The 27,538-nt window shown below is 41.9% G+C and overlaps 1 protein-coding gene across 2 annotated transcripts in view; it reads right to left on the minus strand.

Annotated features, from left to right (window-relative positions):
- Positions 1-26,571, minus strand: part of CREB1 (cAMP responsive element binding protein 1) — a 40,013-nt gene extending 13,442 nt beyond the window's left edge. The window contains exons 1-4 of one of the 2 annotated variants that reach the window (XM_048308702.1): positions 26,139-26,570; positions 7,560-7,681; positions 4,037-4,183; positions 2,079-2,179 (exon numbers count right to left, since the gene is read on the minus strand). In XM_048308702.1, coding sequence (XP_048164659.1) covers positions 2,079-2,179; positions 4,037-4,183; positions 7,560-7,673 — 362 coding nt within the window. In that variant the 5' untranslated portion in view covers positions 7,674-7,681; positions 26,139-26,570. Of the gene's footprint in view, positions 1-2,078; positions 2,180-4,036; positions 4,184-7,559; positions 7,682-26,138 lie in introns of both variants that reach the window. The other variant, XM_048308703.1, reaches the window with a different exon arrangement.
- Between the last annotated feature and the right edge of the window lie 967 nt (positions 26,572-27,538).

Raw genomic sequence — 27,538 nt, forward strand, 5'->3', positions numbered from 1 at the left:
TCACTGCAAAATGCAGTAAATGCCCTTAGGTAAATGTAATGCCTTCAGGTAAAGGGCAATATTTTTTGTAATTCTTCTCCAATGTTTTCCAGTGGACTGGCACTAGAACTCACAGTGGGATGAAGCAAACACAGCTGTAGACTCCAAGTTCCAAGACAACACTAACTTCTTATACAAGCATCCTAAGGCTGTGGGAGCCAGGACACCTGTATGAAGCTCTCTGAGGAGAGTACTCATTCTGCTTAGCAGCTTGACCAACAGAGCTTTGCTGCTGCTGTTTTGACTTTGTGCGCATTCAAGAACCCCAGCATTGAACAACACTGTGAAGAACCGCTTGGACAAATAAAAAATTCCCATCCAAAGAGTTTGCAATCTAGGTGTTAGACCAGAAACTAGGTGAATGAAACAGATGAAAAAATATGGAGAGAGCAGGGATGATGAAGAACAAAATCAAAAGAGATAAAAAAAATCACTTTTTAACCTCCTATCATTATGACATGGTGGTTAAAACCTACCTTTGCCATCATAAAGATGGATTTAAGGTAAAAGATAAGGTGGCAGCTTTACAAATACAGGAGCTATGAACTGACATGGAATATACGATGTACTTTAGTAGCAGAATCACAGAAGAGTCTTTGTGGAAGAGGTATAGCTTTCAATTCTGTGAACGTATCTGCACCTATCTTGTTTCTGGGGCCAGTTACAGCAGGTTGAATAATGCCAGCTAGGAAGTCACTGAAGACAGAAGTGGTCTGGCTCAGCCTTTCCAACATAACCAACACCAGCCCAGAGTCTGAGCTGCATATACAAGTTTTAGAAGTTACCAAGTGTTCCTGAGTCACCACAATCTGGTCTGAAGTTAGAGGCTGTGTTGTGGAACCAGTGCATGCAAAGGAGGCCTTCTCAATGAGAAGTCAGCATGCACAAGCACCCTCTTCTCAGTTTTGTTGCTTGTTTATTTAGCTCTGTTTTCTCACCATATACAGCCACTCTGCCATATATAGTAAAATCAAGTGTCTTGCTGCAGAAGCAGACTGAAAGGAGTCTGTGGTCGCCTTGAAGTTAACACTGCTCCTCACAAATAAAAACATTTTCCCAGATCTGTTATGGCTAGGGGTCTTCAGCAATGATTTTCACTATCTTCAGCAGAACAGCCTTGAAGGGCTGCTGGACAAGGTACAGAATAATCTCCCAAGTGCTAAAAAAGTATCATGGTTGAGATATGCTCAGGCCTACAGTCCAGCTTCTATTTCCAAGGCTATGCTCATAAAGAAAAAACGAGCATCTGAATTTTCTAAATCAGCAGGAACCCACAGGTCACTTAAAACCTATGGAACCACAGAGCTGTTCCTTAATGCTATTTAGCATGTTTTAAGAATGGAAGTGGGATTTAGTACAGACACAAAAAGCTGTACGAAGGCTATTGATTAAAAAAGTAACATGACTAACACCATGTGAAGGAGAACCTCAGTTGGTTTTGCCAGAGGTATTTGCCATGAGAAACAGAGACAGTAGATGCCTTTCACTACATTTAACTCATACACTGACTTAAACTTTGAATACAAATGATTTTGCTCAAGCAGAAATTCTCTCTGAACTATGGAACATCACATGTTCATTAAGTCTCATGGGAGAAAGGAATTAAGCTTGATTGGTGCTAGCATTTCAACAATACTGAAAACCAGTCGAGATGATTTTTTGCAGACTACAGATTACACAGAAGTCACTTTTTGCAAAGCTTCAGTGTATTTTGGGCATTAAGTATTCATTAAAGTTGTTTCTAATGCATCTAGCACAATGATACCTCAATTTTCTGAAATGTGGCAATTAGCATATTCTCAGCTCACTTCTGTCTCAAGTGAATATAAATGCTGAGGTTTCTTCCTCCTCCTTCTATTTGCTTATCTCTTTACATCCTATTCCACAGACATATTCCATATTCCAATTCCAAGACATTATAGAAGAGAGATTTCAGTTAAATGGTAAATCTAAAAATAATTTATACAATCCCACTGTTTGTATCTCCATGTGAATGCATCCATCCATCAAGTAAGATGCTTCTGCTTTAACCTCCATACCTGTAGGAGGGTCGTCTGGAAAGAATTTCTCTTCGTTTCTGTGAGTCTGTGACACTGTCTACTGATTCCTGTGAATCTTCACTTTCTGCTATAGTGGAGATCTGTAAGTAAGAACAGCAATCAAATTTAACAAGACCCTTCCAATGTCTTTATTTTAAGGAAATGTTGACATCCTGTGAAAAACACCAGAATGTAAGTATTCACAATGCAAGTATTCTATCTAGACAATGAACAGAAAGTTACTGCTTAGTAACAGATCCAGGAAAGGATGATCACAGTCAGTGGTCTACCCATCAGAATGTTCTTTATAATTTAAATACTCCAATAAGAAAACATAAACAGTAGTACCATTCAGTTTTTGTCTTCTGTGCTATTTTGTTTTCATCCATTGCAAGGAAACAAAGATTTTTTAGTAAAATTAAGGGAGAGAATAACTAAATCAAATTAAGATAGCAGAAATGTTTGGAAACAAAGAATAAAATACTGAAGAAACATCAATTTATAAATAATGAGGTAGATGTGTTAAAGAGAGACTGCCTTTTACAGGGGAAATTTCCAGGAAAATGTCATATATGAAGATATTAAAAAATAATGTAGTGCTGCAATTCTGAATAGCTGTGCTAAAAAAAGAGAAATGTTTATGCAGGAAAGCTAAAATAAAAATATATTAAAGTAATTTAGATAATTTTAAATTACAAATGTGCATGACAAAATATACAAAAGCTAATGATGCTTATGTGAGAAACAGAGCTCACAGTCTGACATTTTATGCACTGTAGAGAAGATTCCTAAAGGCTCAAAACTCTTGCTGGCACCCACACTTCACAATCGTCAGATAGAGGACCTGAATATGTCCAAGGCTGACTGTGTGCTACTGGGCTCTGAATATCAAAACACAATGGATCTGCATTGAATCAGGTGAATTCCAGGCATGGCTTCATTGCCAGTCTCTGATCTTCCACCTCCAGGCTTGTCTTACTTATCTCAAAACTGCTCACGTCTGCTCACGTCTGATAGATTAAAACGCTGAACTTTTGACTGCAATGGCTGAGAATGGTAGAGCCTGCCACAAACTCAGCACTGAAGCTGATAAGGAAAAAACAAAGATTATTATCAGAATGGCCTGGTTTTAAATTATGCACGCCTTATTTTTTAAAATAATACCCAGTAAAATATCTGTATGAAAAAGTCACAATACCTACTTTTTGAAATTAAATATGTTTTGGGCTCAGTGTTCTAACAGCAAATAAATAATGTACAGTCCTTGTCCTGTGTAGCTGCTGTACACCAAACAATTTTTGCATTCAGTAACACTGAACGTCAAGTGAATAAGAAGCAAGTTAGAGGTTTAAAGATTTCAGACTACTTGTCTCCTCTATACTCAAGCTACCTCACCATATCACATTACCTATCCTGCTTTACAGAAGAAAAAATGCTAAGGCTTCACAAAACACACAACACTCAACCGGCACATTTTAAAACCATTTCTATGTAAGTACTGGTAGGTTTTATTTTAAGCACCAGTAACATACAGAGACCTGTTCTGTAAACTAATGCAAATATTTCCTATAGAGCAAAGACTCTCATCCTAGAATACTGGCCTCATTAACTACTAAAAATTACATTATTAAAAGAAAGTTCATCCTTTTGTTCACTTCAGAATAGCATGAACTCTTAATAAAAATGTATGGAAATACCGTAGAGAGAAAAAGTAGAGTAATACTGTAAGAAAAACCGTAAAGCTGTTAAACTCACCAAACAAATTCTAGAGGGAAATGAAACTCAGCAATGTTTGAAAATGAAAAGTGGTTAAGCCAGAACAGAAAAAATAGTCAGAGTAGCAAATACTGTACAGCTTTGCAAAAACACAATCCAGACACAAATACATTAAAACCAGTGCAACGACAGGCCTATTTCAAAGGCCCAATTCACATATTAGGAATTTCTTCAGTCAGTACCTGAACTGTCTGGACCTGTGGAGACTGAATAACTGATGGCTGGGCAGCCTGAATTACTCCATGCACTTGAACCGTCTGCCCATTGGGCAGCTGAACTAAGGTCACCGTGGGTGCAGAAGACGTTGCATGAGCTGCTGGCATAGATACCTACAAAGAAGAGACAGTGAGCATAAATTAGGTTACTGCAAAATCTCCTTAGTTCAGTATTTGTTCTGGTGAAAGAACTATGTCTCTTCTAGACCCCAGTTAGATGACCCAAATGTTTCAGCACAATATAAAACCCCCTGAACTGCTTGAGACCAATATCTGACCTACTTCACAAAATAATCTAATGCAGATTTTCTACAGGCTCAAACATAATTTGTAAAATCACTGACAAGAAAAACACAACTGTCTCTATTTTGAGGTAACCTGATACGAACACATCATTACCTTTCACTTACTTCACTTGGATACTGCTCAGACTTGGGTATACTCCTACAGACACTGCTGAGTCAGAGGCAGAAACATATGGGAGTGGAGCTATTTCTGTTCTCACTCAAGAAAAAGCAAAGAGTTTGCCAGATGTAAGAACATTTTTAGGGAATCATACCTTTCACTTTCTACAGATTAAGCCGTATGAGTAGCTGGCAAAGTGCACGTAAATGAAGAAAACTGACCATGTGTTCAGACAGAAACCCCATGAGTTTGCAGTGGAAATAAGTATTCTGTAGGCAGTCATTGTGATAATTGTGTAACAGGTCAACACAAACCCTAGTTTCAAGGGTTATTTCTATGAGGAAAAATTGCCCACGTTTGTAAACACAACTGTGTTTCTCCAGCACAGACCTGCAGGCATGGCAGCTATGCCAACAGGGATACACTGAAGACCTCAGCATGGCACATTATGGCTTGGGCTTTGGGGACAGTGGTAGCCACACAAAGCTCTTTCACACTGCATGGAGCAGCCTCGCCCTGGCAGGCCACAGGAACTGCTCTGGGTAGCTGAAGTGCCATGTACCAAGGCTGCTCCATGGCTGGGCCAATGCCCAGTGCACATCCAGTACTGCCAACTATCTGGTGACACGATGTGTGTGTTTGGGGCTGGGGGGGTCCTGAAAGGCTGCAGGGTGCCAGGACTGCTGTGCCAGCATACCCCGCCCTCAGTATGTGTCCCTCCCACACATCATTGCCCTCAGGGAAGGACTGCAGGCAAGCTCGAGCTGCTCTGGCAGACCTCAGCCGGGTCATGGGTCACTGACTAGCCAGCCTTCTTCTAGACACCCAAGTTTGGAAAATCTAACAATCCTCCAGGGTTGAACAGCATTTAAAGAAAATTTGATCCACACAGCTGTAGTGCAAGAAAGGGCTGCACTGCTGTCCTACCTAATCTCAGAGGGCTGCTATATACTGGATGCAGAAGGAAATCCTCTGCTTTCCCTGTGAACACATGGTTCTCAAAAAGCTGCAATAGCTCATCTCTGAATTTCCATAAACATCCACCACTTATAATGAAATCTTGCTTAACAACAAAATTAAAGGGAATTACATGTAAACCTCTCTCCTCCACAGCTGTCTGTCCCTAATCCACCAATTTGCATTTGCAATTTTCAGGAAAATTTTTCAGGAAAGCAGCTGCGGCATTACATGGTGGTACTTAATTCACATCTGAGAGAAACCGGGACTGAGATTAACATGAGAGCACTTTCCTCTGGCAAACTGTATTCCTTTACCAAGCAACCTTTCTTAATAATGTATGTCTGACTAAACAGTCTCTGGCAATGACAGCAAAGCTGATCAACTGGAGGCCACTGTGGTTGGATTAAGCCCACAGCAGAGTGTAACTTCCGCAGATGTCTCTGACTCATACCTTGTGGAACTGGGACAAGTTTCCTTTTGATGCTGAAAACTACCCTGAACTTACTAAAAATGCAGCAATTAAACCAAGCTTGCAAGAGGAGTGACCTTACAAGAGATAATGAAAGAATTAAATTGACATAATTAGTTATTTGTATTTGGCTAAGCCTCTGAGGGCACTCCCTAATGCCAAACACTGCCACTTCACTTATTAAAAATATCATAGTAACGTAACACTGATGTGAACAACACAAGGAATTATGTTTAGACTGTTGTATCGCCTCCACAAACCATGTACAGGCTGGGGAAAAGCTAAGGTGCAAATAATATAGTGAATGACAACATGGGGATTTTAACCATACCTCTATAGTGTTTTCTCACTTGGGAAAAAATCTCATTCAAGTACTGGGGTAATTATGTCTGAGTAAAGTGCATTCTACCCACTACATACGTGTACGTTCAGCTCCCTGGAGGTCACTATGTTAGCACTTAAATTTAAAACATTCTTGCTTCTCTGGACTAAACCTTAAAGCACATCAAGTGAGAAGCAGTTTACTGATTTTGCAAGAGAAATAAACTACTTCCACTTCGTTCACACTGAAGTGTTATTCACACCACCTACATCCTGTGCCTAAGTTAGACAGTGAGAAAACTGCCCAAAGAGGCAATCTGGTGCAGGGCAGCTGGTGGCTTGTAAATTCACACTAGAGCTTCACCCAACTAAATCACCCCGTGCATTTAAACAGCTCCAATCCCTACACTATCACTTGAATGGAAGTGTACTATCTCTGAACTACCAGAAGGTGTAATGACTTTAAAAAGACACTAATCCTTTATAAAAAGTTAAGTGATTTAACACTTGTGCCATTTAAAAGACATTCAATTCCATAAACTATGAGATCAAAACCACCTATTTGTTCTTTGCAGACTACAAATAGTTTTTAAATTAAATGGTTACAGAAGAGAGACAAACAGATTCTGTAGTCATTTATACAACCTTGCTTCTGCCAACCATAAGTGTATTTCCAAATGAAACCCAGTTCCAAAATCAGAGATGTGGCTGGGATTGCATTTTTTTTCTCTCCAAAATAATTTGGAGATAACAAATGATGTACTTCTGTCTCTCTAACTTGCCAACCATTCTGTGAAACTCTGGAGGCAACAGGATAACACGAGCTGTCAGGTACCAGATTGTTCCACTTGATTATAATGCTTATAATATTAATCCAATTCGGTAAGATGTTGTATTTGCTGCATTATTTATCTGTGTATTCAGTTTGTTTTCTTCAGAATTAAACTGACTACTACAAACAAGTTTTTAACAGAAAACACAACAGCAAGACAATCCAGTCAATATAAAAAAGACAGTAGATCACACGTACTGAAAAAAATACCTTTCAGTGGTATGACTGTGGTAAAGAATGCTAGAAATATTTCCGTTCACTACTGTGTTAACATTACACAATTTACACACATACAGTTCTTCAGAACTAACACAGCCTAATGCGATGGGAAGTTAAAAATCTCTATTGCTTTAAAAATGTGAAGACAAATATTAAAAGAACTATACATCACACCTGTTTCAGAATGGTATCAATGGAATCTTCTCTCAGGCCCGTGTGCAGACATTATCCCTCTTAAAAATATTAACCATAAGTAAAACTATTACACCATATGATTTTTATACCTGGGCTAACGTTGCAATCTGTGGTTGTGCCTGTACTGTCATCTGTTGGGTTTCTGCCTCTGTACCGGCTGCATCTCCACTCTGCTGGTTCTCTGCTCCAGATTCCATGGTCATTTAGTTACCTACAATCACAATATTTGTCGTAAGTCTGGGTTGGTATCAAGTCCATTATTCTTGGTGGATCTGGCAGCAATCACTGCAGCTGAATTCCCATTACTACATACTGTTTTAATTTGCTTATTAAATGTTGCCAGACTATTAGTATTCAGGCAAATTCTTTTCATGCCAGGTGTTTGCCTCAGGTTGATTTTTCTGCATGTCATGTTTCTGAAAAACAAGTCCAGTCTCCTCCAACAATGAGAACAGAAAAAATGTGTCTTGCTCATCCTAAAAAAATGGAGCAATTGCACTGTGATGACCTAGCACCTCTGCAATTTGGAATAAAGACCTGTCAGTATGTCAGGAAGGGCACTCCCTCAGTGCCAAGGTGACAACATGCCCTGTTACAGCCCTCCCTCTCCCCCCAGCTGCAGTCTGCAGATACCAATAGCAATTGTTTCTGTGCTGGGTGCTCAGTTCTGTCATCTCTGCCTGAACTCAATATGCAACATCTCCATGCAAGTTCCTTCCACAACCAGACTGTGCATGGCTCTATGTCACAGCAACTTAGCCTCTTCCACCTAGTAATTTTAAAGCCAGTATACAAAATGATGGAAGCCACTTCCACTTGAACCTTACTGCAAATGTTTTTATATTTAGAGGTACACAGTAGTTTGCCATGACCTACGTTTTTCGTCATATATAGCTCCTAATGCACTTATATTTCTAAGCACTAACTAAGCAAACCTAGATCACCAGAACACACAACTCTATAAAAAGAGGTTGCATAACTTCCAAACCCATGCATGTAGGCAGAGCACAATGCCTGTTAATTCTGCACTGATCTGAGAAAATCACTTTTCAGTTCTTCTTTAAGTACTGATATGAAAATATTTGATATAAAAAGGAACTTCAAAATACCAGGAAATTATATTGCAATGTTACTGTATTATACAGAACTCCAAATACCAAATATTAAGAATGGGTACTACTACCATAGCCACAACACTAATTCTGTGTAGCACCCTGTGCTGCTTCATCTATTCAGGCCTCTGGCTGCCCTAGGGCAGCACACCTCTCTTCAGAGCTGATCCTAAACAACCTCTCTAGAGCATTTCTGCTTTGGGAAGGGGCCTGGAGGCAGAGGATGCTCAGATCAGAAGAAAGGTGGAAAGAAGCAGAAATGCCCCTCTCCTTCCTCAGCTTAACTGGCCCCCTGAGGAAGACTCAATAGCATCAATACAGGTGGTGGCACCCTGTTCACACTCCAGACATTTCATTTTAAACAAAAAGTCAGGGAAACTTCCATTTCAATGCAAACTATACCTCAGTGTTACAGGAAAGAGAATACCTTTTATACTGCCTATAACAGCAGAGTCATATTTCAACCCTGAATATGAAATGTCTGTCTTACAATAAGCGATTGATAATCAAAAAAGATAAAACAGCATTTCACAGTAGTAACTGCATCCTACATCTAAAGAAAGCAAGTCAATGTATAAAAGCCAAAATCTGTATATTTACTATTGAAAGTGACCATTCAAACGAGCTTGTGGGTTTGTGTGTGTGTGTACACTGAAATGTAAAATACCAAAGATTTAGTTCCAACATCAGTAAAGAAGGAAATGAATTAAACCCGATTTTCCTTAAAAGTGAACAACAAAAGAAAACATACCAGATTTTAAAAAAAGCAAATTAAGCTTTTTTTCTTTTCTAAGCAGTAGAATTTTGTTATGCCTCTCTCTCCCCAAGATTTCTGCGCTACAAACCAAGTATTAGTCTGACATGCCCATAGATAAATAATACTCTGTCTGTAAGTATATACTTGTAAACTGGTTATGAAAGAAATTAGTTGTAAACTCACTGCATTTTAAGTAGTCTAGATATTATAATTTTGTAAGAATTTCAAGAATAGCCTGTATCAACGCAAATACAATAACTCAGTTCTTTCCTACAATACCAAGTCTTTCCCATGTTGTGTTTCATATTTCAAAAAGCACACACGAAAATGCATGCACTATTACTATTTGCAATATACATTACCAAACAACTTTTAAAGACTTAATTACAACAGCTGAAGTGGTTTTCTATCCCAACTTTAACGCACAAGTTATATTTTAACACTTAGTCCCATGCTACATGCCCACTTTTGAGTATTCTGTACTTTGAAAACTACAAACCAGACTACCATAGGTTTCCCTTTGATTTTTACCATTTCCACTACCATTTTACCATTTGCCAAAGGTAAGCAAATCAACAACATTTTCCCAATTCTCTGCATGTATCATGGTGACTCCAGCCAAAAGACTACGTCATCAGAACCATTTCAGGAGCAGATCTTTTACATCAGCAACATCTCCTAACAAGTATCTCCGAAGAACTTTAAAAAAAACCTTCCCAGCTATAAATCCAAGTATATTGCAAAACTAATAATGCTTTTGTTTTCTGATAGAAATAGTGACTCCACCATGGAGTCAACTGGGATTAGAAATGGATGAAACATGCAAGTATCAGGTGTTCAGCAATGTTCACAAAGGTAAATGTGTTGCCAAATTCCTGCTGATAAATGCAATGTTTTCCTAGGAAGAATTTCCAGTCCTCTCATGCACTATTCAGCAAAGGTCCTCTGTCGCTACAAGCTTGGCTTCCACACTTGCATCATCTTTTGCATATATAATCAGCAAAAGGATTAACTGTTTGAGATACTCCCTCTTCTACAACACCAACATTTTGGAAATCAAATTAACATGAATTGCAAGCACCTAAAAAGAACTTCCTCTTTTCATACTGTAAGCACCAAGCAGTGCAGGAAGCTGCCTGCAAGATTTACATCTTGACACATGCAGTTTCAGTGAGTTTCCAATGACCCGTAGTTTTTTGACAAGCTCTCAGTCTCATGTTATTTACAGGTTCTAAGGATTCTGGTTCAATTTACCTTGCACTTATACATCATTTGTATTCTAACAGCTTCACTACTACCTTTTACAGTAATTTGTGAGAAAAAGGAGGAATCAGATTTTTGAGCATCAAGGCATCATATTCTAGAGACATTGGTCACTACATTGTTTTATGCTTGGGTATGATCAAAATTGCCAAGATATACAGCACCATGCACACCAAACACAAACACTTACTAAGTTGTGTGTACGGGTAAGGCCATGGTGGCTGAAATTAAGGTTATCAATTCCTATTAGTTCTTGCAATTTACAGTGTTAACAGATGAAAATATGTTTGGTTTGAAACCTTAACCTCCCCACGCATACAAATGAATGCCAATCTGTACATCTTCTTTCTAAGCTTTCGTACCCCTAGTCTAGACAAGCTTTGCTGATCAGTATCCCAGCATCTTCCTGTTCTTGTGGGTGCCACCCCCTCCTTATTCCTCCTGCCCTGTTCACAGTGGCCCACCCTGCTCCCTGGCACTGATTTTCCTGGCAGGCACCACACCAGGACTTCTCAATTGGAGACAGGGATCTGAAAATGCCCCTAGTGGGAACAAGTCTCCAGGGCATGGACAGCATATGGCAGCCAAGGGAGCACACTTCTCATTTTTCCTTGTTTCCAGGCTACTTTCCAACTTGTCAGGAGAGGACACCCACATGCACATACTTTGAGAAAAGATTAGTAACTGCAGTAGTTGAACCAAGTATTCTAAATGAAACTAACTGAAAACAACAGCTATTAACAATCAGAGCTGGAAAACCAGAGACTGCTTGCATAAAACATCCTGGGTATAAACTCTGAACACCAGAAAGCTGATGAGACTACCTGGTTAGAGAGATGGTTTAACTCATGACTTTTGTAATACACTTTCTTCATTAGTTCAAAAGTGGCAGCAGTATTATATTTACTAATACTTTTTATTAGTAACATACTTACTAATGATCTCAAACTCTGGAAGCGAAGAGCTGAACAGCGAGACATTCAGCTGACACATCAGCATTTATTTTAGCCAAATCAAGACTGGGAGAAAGGAGTTCAGCAGAGGGTAACTAACTGTCCCAGCTGAATTTACACCATGAGCACAGAAGACAGATGCTAATAAAAACAAACAGTTGCAGAATGCAACTGAACTACACACACTGAAGAAAAATCCAAATTAATCTCTCTCCTTAGGTGCATAAACCTGGAAAGGGCACTTAGCTAAGGACTGCTGCAGAGAGATCACTTCAGATTTCTCCTTGACATGCATTTACGACACGAAAAGCTAGAGAGTTAGACTGCAACAGTAACAAGAAACAGGGTAATCTTTAACTACTATATTTGTATAGCTGAACTCTATACATCAGCTGGATTACAGTGCAGAGGCTGGGAGCCCGTATTAAAAATGGTTTCTGTGGAATTTGGGTGTTCAGAGAAAGCAAGTATTTAGGGCAATGAAAACCTGTTGTATGAAGAGACTAGACAGGTTTTTATTATTTATCGTAGAAAAGAGAGGAATTCTTCAAAACCTAGAAAATCTATTTAAATTATTTACAGGGTAAGTAAACTAGAAACATGCACTGTCTGCTTATAAGAAAAGCTTAAAGATGTCAAACTTTAAAGTATAAAAATGAAAAATAAAAAAAATTATTAAAAACTTTGAAAATTGATACTTCATGTACTGCATAAATGGAGCAATGATGCTACTGAGGATAAGAATTTTATTAGGATTTAAACATCGGTTAGACAGGCACTTGGGTAAAAAGCATATCCAAGAATATCCTAAATCAGTACCGTTTTTTCATGCCAAAAAAAGTGCAGAACTGAAAGGAAGATAAAAACCTAATGAGTCAGGATTTAAATTGATTGATAGGCTCTGCTCCTTGGTTTCCCCTTGCTCACACAAGCCGTGGAGCTTTCCTACTCTGTAGACAGGCTGCTTTTCGTCTCCCAAGGCTGACTGGAGAAAAGAAAGGTGGAGGTCCTTCCCAAACACCATTAGATCCAAGAACCAAAGTACCACGCTGTGGCTGTTAGAGCAGATGAAACTTGCCATCCACTTTCGTATGTGAAAGTCCTCAATACTCCAAAGTTTCCCATGTTTTTCAGATGGACAGCTGGCACAGTAAAACACAGCACCTCTCCCCGCAAGCCTTTCTTTTCACTCTTTATTAGCATTACGGTGACAATTCACTGTCAGCAGTTCAATTTTACACTGACAGTTACTGCCCATACGACACAACTGCACCTCCAGGCAACACGGTTCGCTTTACACCTCGGAGGGACTGTCCCACCTGCTCCCCAGCTTCACCAAGAGACACGCTGTAAAGAACCCTCTGACTTCTGGATTTATTTTATTCAAGTATATACACAGATTCTGAAGAAAAATGACAGCCTCCAGAAACAGTGCAGAGCAGAGACCCAACAGACTCACGCCTATGCTGAGCCTGACTTGTACCACACCCACTCATTTGCTCACCCAACACCTTCAGAGGTCACTCTACTGACACATTAGGCTCCTGATCCAGGGAAATATCCAGTCAGCCAGTTGCTCATGGCAGTGAAGGACCAGAGCAGCTGAGGGAAGGGAAATTGAGGCAATGCCTGGTTCTCAAGCCCTGTATTCACAGCAGGTGTGCCAGTACAATTGTTCAAGAAGCAAGCACCGCTCCAGTATCCAAAGTTCCAGGAATTTGACTCATTCTGTATTTACTGCATTTGGCTTTATAAAACCACAGATCCATTACGACAGCACTAGAAGATAATAGACAACACTCTGGTACACAATAGTTTTCACAGTTCCAGCATAAGTACTGAGAACATTGACCTGCAATCTGTAAACATTTCCACTGTCACCTTGCAGAGTGGCAGCCCTTTCAGCCACAGCTCAACAGCCGCTTTATGAACTCCATTCAGCAGCTGCCAGACTGAAAATGTCCAGAGAAAAATGATTTTATTTACAGCTAACACATGGGACTTCAAATAACCAGTAACAAGTGCTTAACAGGACAAGACAGGCCCATAATTATCTCTCTTTGTCACTAATGACTATAGTGGGTTGGCACAAGAACTGCAATTTACACCACAGCTTCTTTGTCATCCCAAACTGGCACTGCCACTGCTCCTGGGTATTTGCTCCCCCTGTCCTATCCCTTGGGTGACAGGTCTGTGCGTCATACTGTGAACACAACCTACGTTTGCTGCTTCATCTGAAATCTACCTTTTACCACTTCACTGAATGGGTTCTCCACAAAGCCATTTGATGATCACAGCAGCTTCTGGGTCAGGGAAGCCCAAAGGCCAGGCAAACCAAATGGAAGTGGAAATAAAAGAATGGCTGCAACAATCAATGCCACTAAAAATGCCAAAAATGAAGAAGAGTCTTCAGATTGTGTTCTGCAAATAATCTGCAATAAAGCAATCTGCCAGGCAAACTGAAGAATAAAAAGCTGGAAAAATTCTTCTTGTCACTGAAGTTAAAGTATTCATCTTGAACATACAAGAAAAATTTAATCTCACTGTAAAAATATCTCGCACAAATTAGAATCATTCCATCAACAGAATGTAATATCTGTAGTCCCACCCTCCGTCTCCATCAATATGACACTCAGAGCAGTATCTAAAAACTCTCTGCTGACTGAATACAGGCTGTAACAGCCACTGCAAGAGATGTTAACAAGATAGTATTTTCACACAGAACACAGAAGAAATGCAACCAGGACTCTTAACTAAAATTAACAGACTTTTCTGGCTCATGACTTTTTCAACAAAACTTCTATTACACTTCTAAAGTCAGTGAAAATTTCTCATACTTACCAGATTTAGATAGATGAGTGATGAAAGTATTGGAAATTACTTGTGTTGCATGCTCAACCTCCCTTTCACTAAAGAAAAAGCAGTGGCAGATTTTAAAACAAGGGCAGAAGACCAAAACTGTAACCTCGCAACTACAGTGGTGAGCACCCAAACCAGCAATCTCCTCTAGATTTTGTTCTCTGTTAGCACAGTTCAAGCAAGCTGGCATTTACCAGGCAGATGGTAAATCAGTAGGCACAGGTAAGGTGTATGAGTGAAAGTTGCTTAAACACTCTTCATTGCTTTATCTTCTTTATTTGACTCCATACTCTTGGCATTGTTCTAGCATCTAGTGTTTCTGCCTTCAAGCTTTTAAGAAGGAAAAAAGACTCTGACAGCTATTAGCTGCAATTAGTTTCCTATATCACAAATTACACTAATAAATACAAAAGCATCCAGCAAGCATTTGGTGCACACACATAATTTAATTCAAGTTTAACCTATACTGCCTTTTTTTGTTCAATATAGATTATAAATATACATATATATAACCCCCCTGCCCCTTTTTACTAACCTTATCTAATAGTTGGGATAGGTCTTACGTGAATACATAAGCAGAGCCCAGTAGAAGTGCCCAAGGAGAGACACCAAAGCAAGCATTTCCTAAGGCATTAACAGTGAAAAGCAAACATGACTCTCCACTGTCTCATCCCCTCCCTATTCAGAAATGTCTCCAAAATACTCGGAGACTTTGCTTCGACAAAACAAAATGTCAAAACAAATCGCAGGAAGGTTACAAAGTCATTAGGTAACTATTATTATTATTATTGAAAATGTAATCCATAAATATGTTCTATTTATAAATGCTCTATGCTCATATTGAAGGCACTTAGGGTATTAAAAGACTAATTCACATGCTTTAAGTCTGTGATCCTCAACATGCAGAACAGAATTATGATAACTATTTATAAACACCTTTATATGCACAGTAAAAAAATCCAAAACCCACCAAAGGATATCTGGCAAATTGAATTTTAGAGAAGCAAGACATTTTTAAGAATGTCCTGGCCAACATATTCAATCTATTCACACAGACTTCTGAGAATTCTGCCCATTTTGTCATTCTTAACACATTCGTTGCCAATATCATATTTATGCATTTCAATTACTTACGAACTGACTGCACTTTACTGCAGCTTACCATCTGTTCTCTGACATTATTTTTAGGACATAAAAATCACCTAATTTTCAATCTAGGCAGATTTCTTGCAATTCCTAACAACTGTAAAAGCTTTCATTTCGCAAAAATGAAACCACATGAAATTGCCAAAATACATGCCTCTTTTCTCCCTGTGTCTGCTGAAAGTACTGTGGCTCATCTCATCACGTGTAGCTGCTGGTTACTTAACAAAACCCACCACAACAGTGTATCTGAACGGTATCATTTGTCAGCAGACATCTTTAACACAACATAAAATATAGGCACCAAATGATTTTTTATCATGCTGTTGGGGAGCTAATGCTCCTGCTGAATACACCACAACTCCAGGAACAGGCTCTTTGCAATTGGTACAGGCCTACCAAGTGCTCAATAATCAGCACAGCCACTCATGATGAGCTTTAATTTCTGGCCCTAATCAAATTCTCATTTTACCTTTGACTGAAACTGCTGTGGGGGGAGAAGTGAGGAATCCATGACTCCATGGCATCTGAAGCTGACCTCAGCCCAATTGAGGGCAGCTACCTGAAGCCAGCCACTTCTCATATTTGCCCTTCTAACTCCAGTGCTGAACTGTGACTGCACACCAGTGTGATGGCAGTTTTTATTTAAAAAGGATGACATGATTACGTCTATACTATGACAAGTGAGGGGGTTCTGCTCAGCCCTGGGTGGAAGCTTGCTGGATGGAAACAGCACCCATCTAAAAGCCTATTAATGCAGCCTGATCCCAGGTAACTGGAATACAGAGATGGGTACAGTAAACTAACACCTTTTCTGCTAAGGAGGCCCTGTGCCCGAGCTGCTACACCCTGACTCTCAGCACAGGCTGTTAGCCTGGGCTCAGCACCACACTGAAGCAGCTCCATGACCCCTGATAAGGAGGCAGGTTGTACCTGGCTGGCACAGTGAGCAATCTAGAAACAGTTCTCTCCTACCACCCAGACATGTAGATATGCCAAATAAATAATTTACCCTGCTGTGCTGGTCAACCAGCAGAACATTTTGAGCCACTTCCTTTCACAGCAAACACTGTTTGAAGTGTGAAGGTGTTCCAGCAGAACAGCTAAGGCAGCCCAGAGTGACAGAAAGGAGAGTAATTCTGCAAGCAGTCAGAGACCTTCTTCTTTCCCACTGACAGGGAGAAAAGAGGACTGTGTCACTACAGTAATTAAAGGAGTATCCAGAGCAGAAAATGACACCAAGTTAGCAAGGCTAAGATCCATCTAGAAGAAGGTGCATGTGTTCTTTTTCTCCACTGGGCAGAGCTATCAGCACTTGAGATTTCCACCGGCCCTGCCGGAGTCATTCAGATGAATATTGTATTTGTTCTCCTCCATATGCATTTCTATGTTTTATGGTCTTTTACTGCCTCACCATTCATTCTGGCAGAATAAGAACCACCTAAATGCTGTATGACATATTTTGACAACCTTTTGACATGTTGTAAGGATCTTTGTCCGCTTGCCAAGCAACCTTTAAATATTCCAGGTCTGAGGCATCAGCTGGAAGAAGTGTTGCAATTCCAAGCCTGGGGCAGCCTGTAACTCTGTAGGAAGAGCCTCTACGAGTTCTTATTAAATAAAGGGTTATCTCTGAGGTGAGGGAACAACTGAAACTTGTTCTCAGCAAACAACTACAGGAACGATGACTGACTGCTCAGCAGAGTCACTCTCCTAAAGTGAAGAAGAACTAAGATGTTGTTAGGACAAGGGTATTTAATGCGACTGCCTCCTGCACAGGCTTCACTCTGTAGATGTGCTAGGGAAATCCACAGTCTCAGTCACTGGGTGTGTGACAAATGCTTATGTGAACAAAACTAAAGCTACTTTGAAACTATACAGATCACCCAGCTCTCTTGTGGTGCTCTGAGCAGATGAGGAACAACTTCTAAAAAGATACAAATAAAAACCAGAGCATTACACAGGCCTACACCACTGGTTAACCTGAGTGCTCCAAGCCCAAGGGCCAAGAATACAACATAGAGTAATCTCAGACCTGTAACAGAAAAAGGAATCACCTCCATATAGGTGTTTCCTTAATTGTATTAATTTAAATTACATATCAGGTATGCTTTAATAGAATAATGTGATAAAGCCAGAGAACCACATAAACATGTTTATTATTACCTGAAATCTTTTTATTCCAAAGAAATGTTTCCAGAGTCTCTGTTAATTTTACAGTGTGAAAATATTAATAGACACATCTAATTTAGCAGAATAGAGTACTGTAAGACGGGACTGAAGGCTCTTCGAGATTACATTGATTAAATATGACATTCTAAAGTAATATGAATGTAAATTTAGATTCTGAAACTCAAATCTTCTGGGAAGTCTGATATTCAGGGGACTTTCCCATGAATAAAGTAAATGTTTCCTTTTCCACTCTATAATGAAGGAGATCAACCATCAGTATTTAAAGTTCTTTGTATGGTCTCAAATGTTAAATTAGATACCTGAATTTCATCATCCATTTGTTTTATGTAATAATAATTAATAATAATAAAGCCTGAGGTTTAAATAATGTAGGTCACCTCAGCAAAATACTGTACACTGAAAAGAGTCAGATACTGGAATCCCAAAGTGACACATACCACACTTATTTTCATATTATTCTTCTGTTGCAGAGAACTATCAAATCAGCTAGGGAACTCAGGGCAAGCACGGGGTTTCAGGTATTTATAAGCTGCAGAGTTAAACTTGACATGATTTTAGGTAGAATTTGTGTCTGCTGTGATTTTGTCTGCTGGTGACAAGGGACAGCTCCATGACTTATGTTTCTAACCCACTTCTGAATGTCAGTGGCTAAAGCATTAATTCATAAAAAATGTCACTTCAGGTATCTATGCTGCAAGCTTGACAGACGTAACTATTAAAACAAACAGTACTCATTCTGTTTAATGCCTGGAACGTATGTGGTATTTCTAGAGTTCAACCCATAGTATAAAAGCATGAAGTTATGTAACTTGGTAAATATTGGAAAGTCTTGTTTAAAAAAAGCAGAACACTTCTAATGAGTTCAGAAAGAAAACACAACAAAATGGATGTTTCAGACCAATGCTTTCACTGCTTTATTAAGATTTAGAAATGGTCACCTGAAAGTAAGACTGAGTTATTCATACAAAGCTGACAATTACCAATATCAAGTCAAATGTCTGAAAATAATTGAAAATAACCTGTATCTGTAAAAGCAACACACTTTTAAAAAATGATTTAATAGCTTTGTTTCATTTTTAACAGGCAGTATAGAGTATTTTTTGTTTCACTGCTCTCCAGGAAGTGAAAACCTTAAAATTCTTTCTGAGGTTGAAGTGCTAGAGTAGAGTATGCCCAAGTAAAACAGCACTTCCTTACAAACCTTGCCCTTGTCCAATTGCTGAATGGATCCTATTCACGAAATTGATCGCAACATTAAAACCAAAAGATCTAGGTCTTAAACCACAGCTCACACTTGGAAATACTTTTAAATCCTGAAATTGCTCTGGCTTTACTAGTTTTATTGAAAACATCACTGCTTGGTCAATTAGCACTAGTCTTGAAGCATTATCAGACTATGTTGCTTAATGCACCAAAATTAAATCTGTGACCCAGCCTCTCTCTAAAAACCAACTGAAATGCAACAGTGATCAAACTTTGTAGTAGAACAATTCTGACTAACGTTATAAACCAAGTGGATTCTGGTTGATTTTTCGTGTATTTTTTAAATTTGCCTGGGCAGTGCAGGAGAGCCTTTTAAAGGAGAAAGATCACTCATATGCCTGCCAGCCAGATCTACTCTGCAAAAGCATTGCCTCCAACCAGAGAATAATGTTTCTCAAATACCTAACTGGAGTTCAAGACCTGCGTTACCTGTGGGCAACATGACTGCCTGCATGGAACAGGGGTGTGATTTGCTGGTAATGCTGAAGGTCTGCAGTGACCCGGAGTAAGCAACGGGAGCCACTGAGGAACCAGAAAGGGCAAGACAAAGAAACAGAATCCGTGTTTTACATCAATGCGTTGCACACAAAAGAAAGTCTCTGTTTCGCTTTCTGCAACTACAGTCTTGCAAGTATTTCTGCTAGCAGCACGGCCGGCTAAGGCTCTGGTTTCCTCTAAATTCTTTCTTATTTACACCTTTACACTTGCCTGTGAAGCTGTGTAGTAAATGTGGCTGGACAGCCAATTTGCACTACAGACAAGGAAACACAATAAATTTCTAGCCTGGACCAGTTATCTGATCAGTTCACAGGCAGCAGTACTGGTGCTACTGGCACAGGAGAAGGAACAGGGAAGGTGGAGCAGAGTCTACCCTGCTGCAGCCAGGCCTGTCAATGAAAGCAAAGTAGATCAAATCATGGGTATAGGTGTCACAAGACTGTGAGAAGCCAACAAAGATGCTGAAAAAACCCACCTATATTCTGTAATTTGATTATTGTTGTGATGACTCTGCTTAAGAGTGGGAGGCTGGAAACAGGATGAGTACTTTTTATATAATCAACATTATCTTTCTGAGGACTGGGCAGAGATGCATTTTTCAAACAGTCATGTTGCTGACAAAGCAGCTATTTGCAGCAGGTAACATACTTCTTCCTCTCCCCAACCCAGGGTAATGTGCAGTGGTTACACATGCCACATTAACTTTACACTACAACTTCCATGCCAGTAGTTCCAGCCACGATTAATTATTTTACAATCTGGAAGACAGGCCAAGGCATTTATCTGTTTGTAGCAACAGTGACACTACAGCGAGCTCACTGCCCAGGTGCTTTGGGCCAAGTGACAGGATGCACACCCAAGTGTTGGACCTGGACCCCTTCTGGAGCTTCATATTTCAACTTGGGCTTCATTTAAGGTATGTTGTTCTCCTCAGCTGACTGGGCTCCTCGTAATGAAAAAGACCTAAAAGGAACACTGATCTAAGCTCTTGAGAAGACTGACATCTGCCTCTGATAAGGAGCAGTCAGTTCAATCACACAGGTATCACCGGACTTTTAAAACAAGGAAACCTTCCTCATTTGGGGTTTGTCTTTTTTCTTTGACCTACTCTGCTGTAGCTTTCCTAGCTGCAAAGACAAACTCATGTGGCTCTGATCACCATGAACAGAGTCTGACCCTTCCTTCTGTTGCTCCAAGTCATGGATATGCTGCCATTCCCCAAGGTGGGTCTGCTGATGCAGCTCTCTGCTGCTGAAGGGAGAAAGCTGTGTCCCCCTCCTTCCTTTCCACAGTTGCTCTGCAAATTTGCACCGGTGTTTGTGCTAACAGCATCTCAATCACCAACCAATTCGGCTCACGCATGCAGGGGAAAATTAATCTACTAAAAAAAGCACAGTTCTCTCCTGGGTTAGTGATCTGAACTGGCTTATTACAATTTATATACAATCAACACTACAGCCAATGTAAAGGGATGGTCCAACACCACACAACCAGGAGCAGGAGCGGAGAGAGCAACATGTCTGTCTCTTGAGAGACACATACAATTTTATCATCTCAGACAAAACCACAGCAACATTACTTTTGTTGGTATGCTGTTGGTTATATTGTGGCATTAGTACACAGTACCCTTTTTACACATCTTCCCTCCCTTTTTATCTCACAGAATTTTCCTATCAGCACAAAAGGAAAATTGGAAGAGGGCAGGGGTCCTACATCTACAGTAATGCCCTAGACTTTTTTTTTCCCAAGAGAAAGAAAGCTCACTACAATCTAAAAAGGTGTAAATTTACAAATCCTGCTCATATTGTATGCTACTTGGAGGAATGGACAGGCACCACTGGATTTTGAGGCCAGGCCAGCTACACACAGCTAGATGATGTGTCATCAGAAAAAAAAGGCAAGAAAATGCTTCCCATCCATTATTCATTGGGGTATAAAACATGATGAGAGAAATTTTACAGATGAGAAGAGATTTGACATTCGAGTCCCAGGAAAGGTGCAAGGGAAAGTAAAATCCAATTGATACTGGAACAGCATAGAGAATGAGAGATTTAGGGTAGCACCTATAAGAAAAGTGCATGTAATACTGGATCCAAAATGTCACAGGAGGTTGTAGAGTTTCTGAAGACATGATTAAAATATTGCAGCAAAGAGCTGCAGAGAACAGCAACTGGCAAACTTAAAATGTGAAGAATATAAAAAAATGAAGTAAAGGAAGTGCACAGAGAACTTGCTAAAAAAACACACAAAACGTATTTAAGCCAAGTAAATAAGTAGCACAACAATCAAAATGAATACATGAAACTGAAGTTTGGGAACAGCTGCTGTTCATGTTCATTTGCTCATGGTTAGCACATGTAAGAACTTAGACTTAGCTCAATGATCCAGCTCTGTGGCAAGAAGAACCCCAGCAGGATCTGTGTCATCCAGCTTAGTTATAAACACAGCAATAATTTAAAAATTTTTACGTAGGCTGCATTTTCTCATTTAGCCTCACAGCTGCTTGAGTTGCCCTTATCTCCCTGCTCATTCCAGCTCCATCCCTTCCCCTGATTATGCTGGTACAGCCACTGTGCAGCCATACACCAGCGAGGGGAGGGAATGATCCAGGTGAAAAAGAACCAGGCTCCACACCTCTCAACCAGCTGGATCAGTTCCCCATGCAGTAGCCCACGCATTTGCGCAAGTGCAATGGAAAAGACAGGAAAGATGCTTCGGCCAGTATTACTACCAAAAAATGCTATGAGGAACTACGGTTTCACTTCATCAGCCAGTAGAATTCCTGCCAGCTTCAAGAATTCCTGATCTTTTATAAGTTTAGAAATCTATCTGAAAACGTTTCTGCCTGAAGAGAAAAATACAACCCAGCTTTAGTTCTTCCATGTGCTGGGAAAAGGAGTTTTCCTGATAACCTCATTGACTAAACAAGCTATCACTGAACAACACTTAGAAGATCAGAGATTTTTACACATCAGCTTAACTCTCCAGTCCAAAAAGCATGAAAGCATCGAGGATAGAGATTTTTATTTGTTTCCTGCACTAAGGTAGCTTCAAAATAGTTCACTGTAAGGCTTCCTGCAACTATGTCTCGAGTAGCCAGTCTAGTCTCCTGTCACAGAACAAGTGAAAAGTTACAAAACCCAGAACAGCAACTGGCAGGACCCTCCTATCTTCAGAACTATTTTTCCATCTTTCACCTAATGGTCTTGATTTGTTAAAAATACCAAATCTCACAATATTCTCAGGAGAAAAATAGGAATGTTTATTATCTTAGGATAATATCCTGTACCTCTCTGCACTCTACTCGAAATCACTGTAACAAGTATCAGTGCTGCTTCAAACTTATGTGTATGTACATATGTTGGGTAAACCATATACATGCAGCCAAACAGGAACACACTTCCTCCAAATTCTTTATCCTCTCATCTTAATGTGGCTCTTCCAACACTGAGTTTTCTATTCTTTCCACTTCACACATAATACTATAAATTCAGCACTGCCAGACAAAAAGCGCAGCAGAGAATCCTTGGCTGTTTTCGAGTGGTTTTTTTACCTGAAAAACCAACTAGAGCCTGGCACATTTTCACCTCCTGTACAGCTGACAAGGCTGTTTTAAAAATATGGAAAGTTGGAATGTGCTGTATTTGTTCTCACTCACCTTTTTTTAATTGCAGTACAATCAAGTGATCTAAAAGCTTTGAAGAACAAAATAGGTATCAATGCCTTCATGCTGGGAGATGTACATAAGACCATTAACGGCAGGCTGCTCAGGTTTTCACAATCACTATGAAATATGACCTCAGAGACTGCATATGAGGCAACACAATTTCTGATTCAGAGAAATAAAAAGTCACTGCTTTGTCATGAAACTTCAGCTGTAGGCACGTAGGGTGCCAGAGAGCTCAAATCAAGCTGAGTAGGGTTGTTTCTGTAGATGAGGATTGCTGTCACCTCCCATGAAACTAAGTTTAGTTAGATTAGTGGCAGAAAGCTAACACGGCCTTCTCACTGCACAAAAGCCTTGAGAAGTGTGGCATGAGTAACCGATCTCCACTTGCTTCCAGAGATCCAAAAATAGAGGTGAAGTGTGAATATCTCATTTGTTTCAAAGCAGTGCCAACAGAAATTCCGAGCTGGGGCCTTGTCTCCTATCAAAATGTGCACCTACAGAGCTGTAGCTGCACTTAGGCAAGAAGAGGCTGCTTCTTACTGCAGCAGACCAGCTACTCCGCGGAGTACGATCTACAGATGATTTTGTATAGCAATAGATATGCTGGTGCGGGTTTCCAAAAAACAGCCAGATTGATGACTTGACAGTCTAAATGAGATGTTTCTAAATTCTCTGTATCAGCAAACCCCTCTCCCCCTTTCAGACCTTTGGGGTGTTTTTTGTGTTGGGTTTTTTTGTTTGTTTGACTGATTCTTTCCTTTTTTTACCCAGAGTAATAGACACACCTATCACCAAACCTACGAGAAAAAAATTAATTAGATGCAGATCGCTCAGTGCAGATCCAAACACCATACTGAGAGCACTAATCTGAATACTGGTGTTCTCTCAATTAAATGAAAGCATTAAAAATCATTACACTCTTCTTAGCTACATGCAACTATTTCATTTTAGGTCATCTGTAAGTGATGCTTACCAAATATACAACCACCTCTCTGTTCCCTTTTCTCTCTGACCTGTGAGCGGACAAAGCTGGTGAGGAAACACAGAGATCTGTGTTTGAAAATATGGATCTGAGAGTCTTCCACTCTATTATGAAATAGAATGTTTTTCTAAAACTACAAAAAAAAAAAAAAAACCAAGCAAGGATTTTTCTGTCCCATTTTTGTATTTAAAATGTAGTGCGTATTCCATCAAACCAAGAATGAATGAAATACACCAACAATTACACTCTCTTTAATCACTATCAATAGCTACATTGCTTACTGAAGTCCTCATATGTCTATTAATCATTTAAAACTTTAGAAACCCTCTTCTCATGTTGGTATTAATTCAGTGAAGTGATGTAGAGCATCTTTGGCCTTCATTTCAAAAGAAGTGGTGGAAGTGACAGAAAACAGAAATTCACATACAAGGAAGTATACATGTGAATCACAAATATCCATTTTGAATAAAACCTATTTCAGTGACTGCGTATTTTACTGTATAAATCCACATTTGTTGATACACAGAAAGGATGCAAGTAGAGTCTCAAAATTCCTGTATTCTAAAATAGTGTTTAGGAGTGGTCAGAATGGGACTAAACAGAGATACATGGTATTTCTAAGAAGTCTCTGGTCTTTTATTTAAGAAGTAGGAAACATGCTTCTAACCCCAGGGAAAAAAAATACAGGTGTTATTCCAGAAGCAGATTGTGAGCAGGAATTCCAATATCTAAGTGGAAGAAACAAAAATTTAAAGTGTTTCATGAAGAAAAGTATTATGACCATTTAAAATTTTATATCCTTGTATACATTTAGGAGGTGTAACAATCTTTGCTTAAAAAGTTTCTTAAGTCTGCCACGTTGTTTTTACTTATTACTGTACACAAAACTGCAGATATCCATGATTTGAAAGCAGAACAAAGTCAAAACACTGTCTTCTATTCTAGGCAAGAAAAGAGGAAAAAAAGCCCCACCGCTGCAGCAAGGCAAGGCTGGTGTAAGGTGGAAAAAGGCATTTGAGCTGACATTTGCTATTAAAGCTGGGATAGAGGTCAAATCCTGTTCGCTGTGCAGCACCCAAGTCTGTGGAAAACTGGCAAAAGCAAATCCCAAACCGAGATTTACCAGCCGCAGCCTGGCTCAAGTTCACTTTGGGTTAAAAATACTACCAGGGGAGAAGCAGCGCGGCAAGAGGGAACCGTATCCCTGTTACGTGACCTGCGCGCCGGGCTCGGGCTCTGCCCGCGGGTCCCGCCCGGAGCGCGGTGTTGGGTGACCGGCACCACTGCCCGGCGCGGCCTCCCGGAGACGGAGTAACAGCGAACCACCAGACCAAGCGCTGCCCCGGCTTCCGAGCACAGATTTTATTAAAAGCTTCTCGTTACAGAGCCGGGGAGCGCCCCACGCACTCGTGTCCATCACGGCGGGAGTCTGTTTGTTTATCCGTACAGCGCGCTCGGGGCGCCGGGGAAGCGGAACTCCGGCGGGCGCGGGGGGCCGCGGCGCCCCGCGGGAGGGTCCCCGGAGCCCGGCGGGGCCGGGGGGCGGCAGCGGGGGAGCGAGAGCCGGAGCGAACACGGCGGGGCGGGGGCGCGGGCGGGAGCGCGGCCGCCCCCCGCTGCCGCCGCCGCTCCCCCTCGTCGTCGTCCTCCGCCGCCTCCTCCGGGGGCCGGGGGGCGCGGTGGCCCTTCCCCGCCGCGCTGAGCGCCGCCGCTGGCTGCCGACAGAGCCGCCGCCGCCCGGCCGTGGCGGCCGCCGCCGGGCCGGCTCCCATCCGCCATTATCCTTTGTTCGCGGCGCGGCGGCGGCGGGGATGTTGCAGGGCTCGGCTCCATCTTTAAGGCGGGCGCCCCTCCCGCGGGCGTTGCGCGGCCGGGCCCCCGCGTCCTGCCGCCCGGCGGCTCCCCTGGTCCCCGCCGGGCTCCATTTCCTTCCCTCCCCCCCGCCCCTGTTTGCTGGGCGCCGTCCTCCTCTTACCGGTTACCAGGCTGCTCCGTCACTGCTTTCGTTCGCGCCTGGGATCTCGCCGCAGTTTTATTCTCTCCCCCACGTAACACACCGCGTCAAACTACACCTCCGCCGCGTCACTCACACACACAGGCGCTCCCAGCCCGGCGACAGGCAGGCAGCGGCCGACTGAGGAGCGCCAGCCAGGGAGCAAGCGCCGAGCGCGCCCGGCCCCGCACGGAAACCGCCGAGCACTCACGGAAAGCGCCGAGCGCCCGGCAGGCGGCGGGAACGGCCGAGCGCGCCGCCGGCCCCCGCGGAAAGAGCCGAGCGGCCGCGGAAACGAACGAAGCGCCCCGGAGGGGGAGGCGGAAAGAGCCGAGCGGGCGGCGGGAAGGCGCGAGCGGCGCTTCCGCCCTGGGGCGGCCCGCGCGGGAAGCACCGAACGGGGCTGCGGGGAGGAGGGGGGGGCGCGCGCTCACCCCCCCGGTACCCCCGCCCCCGCCGTGCGCGCGCGCGGCCGAGGCGGCCGGAAACTCGCGAGCGCTCACGGAAGCGGCTGGGAGGACCCGGAGGCGCGTGTCCGAGCGCGCGCGCGGTTCCTCTCAGGCACCCGCGCCCCCGCCCCCCCCCTCTCCCCCCCCCCCCCGTTTCTCCACAGAGCCACAGAATCGGTTAGGTTGGAAAAGACCTCTGAGGTCATCGAGTCTCATCTGTGACTGAATACCACCGTGTCAACTAGGTCACAGCACAAAATGCTTAAGTTCCTTAAACACCTCCAGGGACGGTGACTCCACCACCTCCCTGGGCAGTCCATTCCAGTATCTAATCACTTTCTGTGAAGAACTACTCCCTGATATCCAACCTAAACCTCCCCGGGCTCAGCTTAAGATTGTGTCCTCTTGTCCTGTTGCTGGTTGCCTGGGAGAAGAAACCGACCCTCATCTGGCTACCCCCTCCTTTCAGGTTCTCGAGAGTGAGAAGGTCCCCCCTGAGCCTCCTCCAGGCTAAACCCCAGGTCCCTCCGCCACTCCTCACAGGATTTGTTCTCCAGCCTCTTCACCAGCTCCATTTCCCTTCTCTGGACACACTCTAGCACTTCAGTGCCGTTCCCAAATAGAAGGGCCCAGAACTGGACAGCACTCAAGGAGTGCCCTTACCAGTGCAAAGTACAGGGGGACAATCACTGCCCTGATCCTTCTGGCTACACTATTTCTGATACAGGCCAGGGTGCCATTGGCCTTCCTGGCCACCGGGGCACTGCTGGCTCATGTTCAGCAGCTGTCAAGTAGTCCCCCAGGTACTTTTCTCTGGGCTGCTTTCTAGCCACTCTGCCTCAGTGTGTAGAGCTGCATGGAGTTGTTGTTACCCAAGTGCAGAACCTGGCATTTGGTCTTGTTGAGCCTTTTGCCACTGGTCTCACCATTGAT

This window comes from Corvus hawaiiensis, chromosome 7 (genome assembly GCF_020740725.1).
Source record: "Corvus hawaiiensis isolate bCorHaw1 chromosome 7, bCorHaw1.pri.cur, whole genome shotgun sequence".
Classification (NCBI taxonomy): domain Eukaryota; kingdom Metazoa; phylum Chordata; class Aves; order Passeriformes; family Corvidae; genus Corvus; species Corvus hawaiiensis.